Genomic DNA, 11,031 nt, shown 5'->3' with positions numbered 1-11,031 from the left:
ACCACAACAATATAAAACCCAGCTTTTATATCAAAAGCCTACCGGACTCTCTGACAATTAAGTGACAAAGCACATACACATTATGAACCATGCCAACTCTAATTCACCAATGGACACGGTACCCTGTAGGTGAATTGACATTTGTTCCTTTTACACGTCCCTCCTTTGCTCGTTCCCGGAACGAAATTGGAATATTAACGTCTCATTGCCTCCCCAGCCCGCACCCCCCTCGACCACGAAATGGACTGAACGCAGAGAATTCACGACGCAGGCCTCATTTCTGTTTCAATTACCACCGCGGCCCCCTCTGGACAACTTAAAAAATCCAGGATGCTGGTGGCTATGGCCAATTGCCAGCCCCAGCCGGCACAACCCCCCACCCTCCCTGAACACAAAAAAACGGGCGCATTCCATTCCAGCTAATATATAGGTGGACAATTGAGAACTGCTGAGCGTAGAAAACCATAAATTAGATCAGAGTCCAGGGTCGCGATGGTTAAAATATGATTGAAACTTTGTCATGACAGAATATTACTGATCAATCATCCGTTGGCTACTTTAATCGGTTTCCGAGAGAAATTTTAAAGAAATATACTGTAGGCAAGTGCGTATATATCAGGCTAGTTTATACATAAGTGGACACTTATTACAATAACACTTTAAAGATTGGACTTTAAACTCGTAGGGAGGTACGTCAAAGCATACAAAATGACCAACAATTTGAAGATGGATAAAAATGGTAAGTGATTTAGATATTTTGTATATCTATACACTGATCTAACTGAATTAGAACTCTAGCATGTCTTTTTTACATTTGTAAATTGGAGACATGCATAGATTTGTGCAGTGTGAATGTTAGATTACGTTTATAGACTGTGTATGGGCTTATGTATATACATCCTTGATATCGTTATAATTGTTCTGAGATCATAAACTACAGATTGATAAAACCTAGAACAAATATATTTTTTCCTGTGTAATTGAAAATATATATTTTTTTACTAAACGTTGTTGGTTGTTCTCGTCATTAAATGTAGAATATATACATATCCATGCAGTCCACTTAGCATGCAATATGTGCATATGTGAAAAGGCCTTCTGTGAATGTATGAGTGTATAGCCCTGCCAGGTACCGCGTATATATAACTAGAATATGCACGTGCATCTTCACTGTGTAAGTCCCTCCAACAAAGAGTACAGCTGTCTCACATGTTGCTATAATTTGTATTCATGTAAAAATAAAACTCACAGTAAAAATAATAGACAAAAAATGTATTGAACGTTTACACCACAGTAGAGGACTGTAATGAGATTTGCGTGCCCTTGCGAGAGACGTGGGCTCAGGGCGGACACCCCTACCGCCTGCCTGCGGCCTCTACCTGCTCTTCTGCTGTTCGTGGTTCTACCTGGGGCCGGACTTGGCCCATGCCCGCGACTTCACAGCCCATGACGTAGTCAAGCTGTACTCTTCGAGTGAGCACGCATCACTGTGCTCTGTTGAGCAAGTGGTGGAAATTCCACATTCCAATTGCGAGGCCAGTATGACGGCAGAATCGGTCCTATCGTGGGTCCAGTTCATATCTTCCTTTGCGAAAAAATGCTCATCTCAATAGGCTTTTACCTAGGCATAAATATCACATATCCATCTCTCAGTCTATAATTAATGCAAAATATCAGGCTAAGCTATGCTCACCGGGATTTGAACTCATGTGACGCTAAACCTATGCAAATAGCTAGCAGGATATCAATTGTATGTTGTTTTAAGGGGTGGATGTGTGGCTTGTTTAATGACATTCAAACATTAAAAATTAACAACAGGAAACATTGTATAACCTCCAGCAACAGGTTTGCCGATGTGTCATTAACCAGTGAATTTCTTTAAAATATGAGACGACAGAATGTGATCACAGCAGTGTATAAGAATTGTCCTCCCTTTATCAGTCCACTGCTGAATGAAGGCCGACCCATGCCATGTCGGTCATGGGGATTCTTTGACCATATTTCACCACATTTGTCATTGAGGGTTGGTAAAGGAGGCGTTCAGGACTATTTTAGATATCACTCCTCACTATTAGCCGTGGGAGAAAATCCAACTCAGGTTACGATATTCAGCGCAGAGTGCTAAATCATATCAAATATGTCAAAAGTGTAAACTCTGAAAGGCATGTCTGGCATGTGATTTCCATACCTATGTAACAATGTTCTCGTGTCAATGTTAATGTATGAGGTTTACATGTTTTTTTTACTGCAGCAACACCGCACCCGGGTGGATTTAAATGCTTCACATGTGAAAACGCCAGAGATAACTTTGAGTGCAATCGCTGGGCTCCTGACACGTACTGTCCAAAAGGTATCTGAACGTCTATACACCTGCACTATGCATATCGCAAAGACTGAATTTCATGTTTATATTGTTTAACCCGGCGAGAACTCAAGAGACCAGGATAGAGGGACATGGGACATTCTTCTGCCAATATTGTATAATTGCAATTGCAGTAATGAACAAAGATATTTCGTTTCGATTTAAAGCTTTCGTGACTGCAAGGATTCATCTTCTTTGGTTCTTTCGGTACAGTCACGTAGAATGAGAATAAAATAATAAAATAACACAACATTGAAGCTCTGTCGTCCCGACAGGTTTGTTCCTTTCACCTGAAGGCCACTTGTGTTGTGGCCGAAACGTCGTGAGAATTTTATCGTGTTATTTTATTATTGTATTCTCATTCTACGTGACTTTACCGAAAGAACCAAAGAAGAAAAAAAAGATATTTCGAATTTGGCAAATTTTGCAGATTCCCAGATCTAGTCGTACATGCTGCTGGGGCAAGCGTTGTTCACAAGAACCCATTAAGACCAGAACGTCGCAGAAAGTGTGATGTGAGCTTACCACTGCGTATAGCATGAACACACGCACACCCTATATTAGGGCTGAACGATTAATCGATTCCAAATCGAAATCGCAATTTGAAACAAGGCGATTAGCAAATCGCAAAGGCTGCGATTTTTTTGCGATTTGAAAAGTCCTATTACTTATTGGAATTGTTTCATTTGTTATTATTATAACTTTATTTATTTAACTTAACAATTGTTCTATGTTTGATTGTTCTAGTTCAAAAAAACATTTTAATAAATACATGTTGGAAGCAATTCATATCTTTAAAGTTCTCATCCTTGAATTAGAATCTATAGAGCAGTTCATATTTTGATGGTATAATGTGGTAATGCTCCATCACATGTTTTAACTCTATAACACAGTGAATATTGAACTGAAGCTTGACTTTAAAAAAAGTGTAATCGCAAATCAAATCGCAATATCTGTCAGAAAAAAAAATCCCAATTAGATAATTTCCCCAAATCGTTCAGCCCTACTATATATCAATAGCAAAATATAGCACTTAATAGATTTGTTGTTTTTACACTGCCATAATGATTAAGTAACTCCAACGGATATATTCACAAACCCAGCACGGTGTGACCCCGAGCCAGACATCGCATGCATCGCAGACATCAAACTCGTGCCAGTTTCACTAATTCTGCTTTCATAGCTTAAGCCAAATCCTGCATTTCAAAAGTCTCCCCTGTTCCAAGACCAGAATAGAAGCTCGCGCCCTGTGCTGATGTGGATCGAGATTATTTAGCGATAGAAAACATTCCATGAAAGTGAGAATTGAGCAACTGAGCCTTAAACACACACAGTCGATGTCGTGGAAGCAGCCACAATGTTAAAACGAGCTCCCCGGTAGAAGATGGTGTTTATTCATAATGCTTAAATTACAATGGAAGACAGCTGCTTAGCTGTGAGCCAATCTCCGGGTTTCCCATAAGAAGGATAATCCTCGGCTTATTTAATAAAAAATGTATTCCTGAAAGTTGAGTCACTTAGCATTTCCCTGAATGGCATTGTTTCTTTAACATCTATTACTGATGTTGTGGGTTGCAATCGATTATACATATGTGCAACTTGTTTTAACTTCAACAAAAAATTTAGGAAGTCGACATCTTTATCCTGTTTCCGAACATGTTTGAGTTTTTATCATTCCCAATTATTTTTCAAGCCACATCCACTCATTTAAAACAAACCCTTTTAAACCTCTCTTGGTCGATATTTTAGTACTTTACATCCCAATATCCTTCGTCAACGCATTATCTAGAAATATAAGGTGCACATGAAACGAAATAACTTGAACTCTGTATGCGAAATATGAAATAAATCAATCGCTCGCTAGTGCAGATTTACAAAATCAGATTTAACTTTTTTCCTCGTTTGGGGCGAAGGCTAAAAGTCTGCCGTGCAATAGCGCCACACAGCGGTCCTGCACAGGAAGCGATTCGCTTAATAGTAATCAATAGGCGGTTAAATTTCGATTTAAAGCTGTCGTGACTGCAGGGATTCATCTTCTTGGTTATTTCGGTACAGTCACGTAGAATGGAAATCAAATAATACAAATAAAACATAATAAAATAAAATTCACACGACGTTTCGGCCAAAATGCCGATTTATTACTAATAAACCCCAATGACCCGATCGAAATTAGGGATTTCGATCGGATCATTGGGGAGGCACGTGCCACCCCACCCACCCCCACTGGCTCCGCCAGTGCACACGAGACCATGTTTAAGGGTTAACATTTAGTTTAAATGCCAAAGGCTCCAAAAGCTAATCTCAAGTCGTTTTTGAAAATCCTAAGAACGGCGGTAGAAGCTCCCATGCTACAAAGTTTCCTTGTTATAAATGTCGTGAATTGAGTTACCAACTTTTGTCCAAAAAACTATACTTACGTGGGGCACCAGCTGTTATAAGTTCTGGTGAGTTTCGTAGCTATTGGTTTCATCGTGTTGCAGTTTTCATGAAAACGTGTGCAGTGTCACCGACATATTTGATCAAAATTGCTATTTATAGATTCGAGGCTACCTTAAAAACTGAACACGACTGCGCATTTCTTAACTGTCACAACAACACAAAGCCTTTCATGTACCACTGCCGAGGAGCAATGACAACGTCGAGTTCAATCTGTAAGATGTGACTACAAATAGAGGCTGATGTTGGAGGGGGGGGGGGAGCTACACCCACATGTGACTGCGTTCTCTCGGTTTTCAAAGTACATATCTCGTTAGAAAAAAATAACAACCATGGTTGGGCACGATATAGTTAGCAATGTGACTGTTGAGTGTGCAGGAACAATGAACACAAATTGCCCAACCTCTGATATTGCAGCAAATCGGTGTTAAATCCTGGCTAGAACTTGAACGGGTGACCAAGCAGGTGTTGTAGGCGTAGGGCTGCGAGGTGGTTAGCAGATGACAAATATCCCAATGCAGCACCTCTTGAAAATAAGTCTTGAAACTCAGCCAGGCTATCCGAGGTGAATAATAGACACTACATTTAAACATTTGTAAAGGGTAGTAACAGGTAGGTGTTATTAAAAAAAACTACAGTACTGAGTATTGTATTATATTCATTCCTGTGGAATTTTTAAAATAATTCAACTAAACAACACAAATACATTTGACTCTATAACCCAACACGTAATATATAGCTTGTGCTATGTAAATGAGCATAACATTTTCGGTTTATGCGATTTCGTGTATATGCGGTGAACCTATTTCTACTCAAATGTCACTGTATGCGGTTTGAATTCACTGATATGCGGCTATGTGGTCGGATATGAAACGACATCGCTTGTGGACTGTGTGCGCTACTTGGCAGGGACTTGTCTCCTCGTGCGGTTTCACTCTGTGCCCCCTTTTTGAAAAGCATCTACTACCGCATAAAGCGGGAGAAACCTGTGTTGTTTTTCTACATTCTACTGAGATTATTTAATGTTGGCATTCATCATGTTCATTACCCAGGTCACTCTTTCAAACTAAACGACCCTGGTCTCTAAGAGTTTTCACCGTGTTAAATTAAATAAATACAAATTCTGCCCATGTGACGCGGTGTATGCAGAGAGCGAATACTGCCACACGCGGCACGTGATGGCCATGGATGGCCGAGAGAGCGTGCTGGTCAGCAAGAGGTGTTCCCAGCTCAGAGACTGCCTGCCTGTGGGATGCCAGCGCATAAGCAACGGGCGGATCGTAAGCGCGGACAATTTACGCAACAATAACCCTTGACCCACAGTGCTCCGATTACGCTCAAATCACCCAGAATGTTACCCGATCTCGTCAGACCTCGGAAGCTAAGCTAGTTTGATCCTGAAATACTTTGTATGGACACTACAATGCACAACGCTTCAGGGCTATGTGGTCGGCAACTGCATGTATATTCCCTAACTCCTTGCTTTCACCCAAGTAGAGTTGTTAAAATCTGTTTTTCTTTGCATTACTGGTAACCGCTTAGATGTCCAGCAGCATACAAATACTGTAGTTTAGTGCCGCGGTGGCGAGATGTTAACTACCTCGCTGGTATACAGGAGGTCGTAGATTCGATCCCAACCCTGACGCTTGTATATTTGGAGTTTGCATGTTCTCCCCATGGTCGCATGGATTTTTCTCCAGGTCCTCCGATTTTTCCCTCCACATTTAGAAACATGCGTTTAGAGTAATTGGCTGCTGTAAATTTTCACATAGTCACTTAATTGAGCAATCGTTTGTGGCCAGGTCACTTCTGAAACAGAGCTATATAGTTCAGTGGGCCTTACCTGTTAAATTAACAATAGTTTAGTTGCCTTCTTAAATGAGTAACAAAGAGAGTTGCCGTTACGTGATTGATGACACATTGGACTTCCAAGCAAGAGGCCGGTGGTTCAATGTAATTTCCTGTAGACGTGGCAATTGAACCCACGGTGCATGTTTGTAAAATTCCCTCGCCTCTGTCCACCCAGCAATATAAATGGTTATGCCAGTCAATCAGCAGGTCGTGTGTGGTGAGTTAAAGTGTGGCTATGTCCAAGACGTCTGACCAGCGTGAAAGAATAAACCAAACACTCTCGAGCTCCATCATACCAACAAACCTTCAGTCAGCAGTAGCGTGAGCAAGCAATTGCAAGGTTGCACATTTATCTTTTAACTGAGAAATAAGGAAAAATATATCACGCGGTGAAATAGGCTACTGCGCCATTTGTACATCGAGCATGCCAATCAGTGCATTCATTACTAAAAGTCGACTGATAACGAGCACTGGTTCCTGATTTTAGGAATCGGGAATACATTCTGAAAACGGTTTACTCGTTGTCTTCTAACAACTCCACCAAACCCACACTGACCAGCATGAAGTATGGTTAAATAACCCTAATCGTAAGTAAAAATTACCGGATTGCATTCCGAGAGTCCAAGAGTTCTATCGGACTGATGAAAGTGTCCAATTTCAAACTGATGTACCCCGAATTAATCCTTTTTGTATAGTGAAATATTCTTTGGTTCTTTCGGTAAAGTCACGTAGATAGAAAAATTAGAAAAAAATAAAGTGAATACAAATAAAATAAAAACCCACTAATGTAGAATGTAGCCTGGTTCTTAATCAGAGTGAGTGTACTGGAAATCTATGTAGACTGGAGCCTGAGTACGATCGTGGAATGAGCCACTACTATGTGAAGATAACCAAGTGTTTAATACACATTAGACTTTAAGAATAAGGGGCCGTCCATAAATGATGTTACGCACCTGGGGGGGGGGGTCAGACATTTGTGACGATGTGTGACGAGGGGGGGGGGTGTTGAGCAATGTGACGTCGCATAAAAATGCGCAACTTTAAATAAATATAAACAACACGTTCAACTTTATTAAATAGGCCTTTTTAATAAATGTTTTCTCCTGCAACATCAGAGTGCAGCGCCACACGAAATACGCACTACAATGACAATAGTTTAAAGTGATTTGAAGCATGTTTTGTTTTTGGGGGCGGGGGACAGAGCTTTGTGACGTCATACTTGAGGGGGGGGTCTGACTTTTTGTGAAGCCGTGTGACGAGGGGGGGGGGGTCAAAAATCGTCCAAAATCGCGTGACGTCATTTATGGACGGCCCCTAACGCGAAATAATTCGTATCGCTGTAGACAAAATTGGTAGCACAATATGCAAATACTCCACTCCATATGTTCCTCAACTAAAAAAATGTTTACACATATCATTAGTCATAAGGCATAAAGTAACACTACACGCCATTTATACTTTAGCATTTGTTTTATGGGGGTGAAGAGTTAATGTACAATGGACAGATGAATATGGGACATCACAATTTACCACCTGCATTGACATGATTGTCAACTGCCGTTACATTTGTTCAAGCCTCAAATATCAGGTGAGGCCTCAGCATCAAATTTCAAATGCGCTACCCTGTAGTATGCCTCGGTGTACTCTTGAGCAATAACCGATGTTTTTTTTTTAATAAACATTAATGTTAAGAATGAATTCCATAACTCAGTGTAACTCACAGCGCATTTGTGATCTGTCTTATCTCTCTAACAGGAGTGTCTTTCATGCTGTGAAGGGTCCATCTGCAATCTGCCTGTGCCATACAATGACTCGCAAGCAATATTCGTGACCATCTCACTGAGCAGTCGGGTCACACCAGTGGTAGCACACCTTCAGGGAGTCTATGGAGGCTACCTTGCTTGGCTGTGGGTTTATACTATAATGCTGGAATCAAATACTTGGTGATAAACTCTCTGCACCATTATCAAAGTATAAAAAAATATATACTTAAAACTGAGATGTGCATTTATCTAATATTAAAGTTGTACTTTTTGCACACCCACATAACTAGACATACATTTAAGTGCGGCAAACTTTCATCCCCGTGCTCTGGGGAATCTAAACAGCAGACACCATTCTCCCATAAAGTAATACAGTATTCAGAATTAATTCAATCCACATAATGAAAGTAACACTTAAATAAATACATCTCTCGATTAACTGCAAAACAGATGTTTTATTTCACAGCTGTATTTAATATACAGTTTAATCGTTTAAAGCTGCAGTAAATATGAAACCACACAACAAAGCATCAACACCTTGCCTTGGAACATTAATCTTTGGTTCTTTCGGTAAAGTTACGTGACTTTACTGTCACGTGACTTTGTAGCCAACATTTTCATGGAGAAATGAGACTAACGCCATCCAGTCTGCCACTCTGCACCCAACCTTATGGAAGAGGTACGTGGATGACACTTTTGTCATCTGGCCACATGGCCGGCCTGCTCTAGACCAATACCTCGACCACATCAATTCCATACACCCACCCAACAGATTTACCATGGAAGTCGAAAAAGATGGCAAGCTACCTTTTTTGGATGTCCAAATAAAGAGACCTGATGGTTCAATGAGCCACTCTGTCTACAGGAAAGCTACCCATACGGATGCTTACCTGAAACCGGATTCCCACCATCATCCATCCCAGAAGAATTCCCTCATCAAGACTCTGCACCATAGAGCCCAATGCATATCCGACCAGGAACACATAGCCAGTGAACTCAAGCACGTACACCAAGCTCTTAAGGCTAATGGTTACTCCGACTACACAATCCGCAAAGCTATCACTCCAACCATGAAGGACCCTCTTGAGGAGCCTTTCAAAACGCTCACTTTACCCTACATTGCAGGGATCACAAAAAAGATCTCCAAAATCTTGAATAAACACAAGATCCAGGTCCGATTCAACACATTACATAAAATCCGTGATCTGGTTCCGTCTGTAAAAGATGTGATTCTGGACATACAGTACCCTGGCGTCTACAAACTAAGTTGCCTCTGTGGTAGTAGTTACATTGGAGAAACCAAACGACATGTCTCGGACCGCATTCGTGAACACAAAGCAGACCTAAAACACGGTAGGACCAACACCTCGGCCGTGGCAGATCACTGTTATAATTCAGTAGGCTCACATGACAGACTTCTCCAAGACACACGTTCTTTGCAAGCCACCTGGCTACCATGAGAGATTCGTTCATGAGGTTATCCACATATACAAACACAGAGATAATTTCAACCGAGAAGATGGATTCTGGTTTAGCAATCATTGGAAGGATTTGATAAACCATTTCCGGTCTTAATTGATTGTTCACGCTTATGGTGGCTTTCAGACCGCATCCATTATTTTCGTCCCCCCCTCCTCTTTTCCGAACATAGATGGACTCGTCCATCTGAATAACTGCCAAATCGCTCTCCGTGGTGCTACCGTTATCTTGCTGTGGTTTTCACAACTGATGATGATTGCTTGTGTTGCAGTCAAAACGTCGTGAAAATTGTATTTTATATTTTTATTATTTTGTCTCCCTTCTACGTGACTTTACCGAAAGAACCAAGAATATCTACAAAATTGTTTCTTTTTTATGCTCAATAATTTTCATACTTCAGGTTGAACACATGGCTGTTTATTGTAGTAATAGGCACTTATGAAGCAAAGTTACATTGTGCTTAGATAGGTTATTCAACATCACAATAGTACATTTAAAGGCCAAGTGTCATTGAGAGCAGCACTTCTGATGCATATATGCAGCTAACATGTCAACATTTAAATCAAGGAACAGGTGCATATATGCAGCTAACATGTCAACATTTAAATCAAGGAACAGGTGCATATATGCAGCTAACATGTCAACATTTAAATCAAGTTACAGGTGCATATATGCAGCTAACATGTCAACATTTAAATCAAGGAACAGGTGCATATATGCAGCTAACATGTCAACATTTAAATCAAGTTACAGGTGCATATATGCAGCTAACATGTCAACATTTAAATCAAGGAACAGGTGCATATATGCAGCTAACATGTCAACATTTAAATCAAGTTACAGGTGCATATATGCAGCTAACATGTCAACATTTAAATCAAGGAACAGGTGCATATATGCTGCAAACATGTCAACATTCAAATCAAGGAACAAGACATTACAAACTGCATTAGCTCAATCTTAACACACTGTTCATAGTGTATTCATATTTTAACAAGTTGAAATTTTTAATAAAAAGGTATGGTTTATAAAAGCACTTGTGAGCACTTAAAATCATTTTGTGTCATTGTGATAATATACAGTACCGTATTCTCTGGATTACAATATATTATGGAATTTTTGTTTATATTTCCCCCCCCC

The 11,031-nt window shown here is 40.3% G+C and overlaps 1 protein-coding gene across 1 annotated transcript; it reads left to right on the top strand.

Moving 5' to 3' along the window:
• Window positions 1-389: 389 nt before the first annotated feature.
• On the top strand, window positions 390-11,031 carry LOC116938610 (ly6/PLAUR domain-containing protein 6-like). The gene is made up of 5 exons (XM_032945950.2): window positions 390-739; window positions 1,333-1,473; window positions 2,252-2,350; window positions 5,948-6,078; window positions 8,405-11,031. The coding sequence occupies exons 1-5, from the start codon at window positions 709-711 to the stop codon at window positions 8,594-8,596; spliced, it is 594 nt and encodes a 197-aa protein (XP_032801841.2). The 5' UTR covers window positions 390-708; the 3' UTR covers window positions 8,597-11,031.

The sequence above is a fragment of the Petromyzon marinus genome, chromosome 4, assembly GCF_048934315.1.
Source record: "Petromyzon marinus isolate PM22_M1 ecotype Great Lakes invasive population chromosome 4, UKy_Petmar_22M1.pri1.0, whole genome shotgun sequence".
In the NCBI taxonomy this organism is placed as follows: Eukaryota; Metazoa; Chordata; class Hyperoartia; order Petromyzontiformes; family Petromyzontidae; genus Petromyzon; species Petromyzon marinus.
This window is presented reverse-complemented; position numbering and strand designations above follow the sequence as displayed.

Bases quoted from the DNA above. Each gene is read 5' to 3' on its own strand.
- LOC116938610 (XM_032945950.2), top strand. From the start codon at position 709: ATGACCAACAATTTGAAGATGGATAAAAATG. The intron at 740-1,332 runs GTAAGTGATTTA...CCCTTGCGAGAG, and splicing joins TTTGAAGATGGATAAAAATG to ACGTGGGCTCAGGGCGGACA. The intron at 2,351-5,947 runs GTATCTGAACGT...CGGTGTATGCAG, and splicing joins TGACACGTACTGTCCAAAAG to AGAGCGAATACTGCCACACG.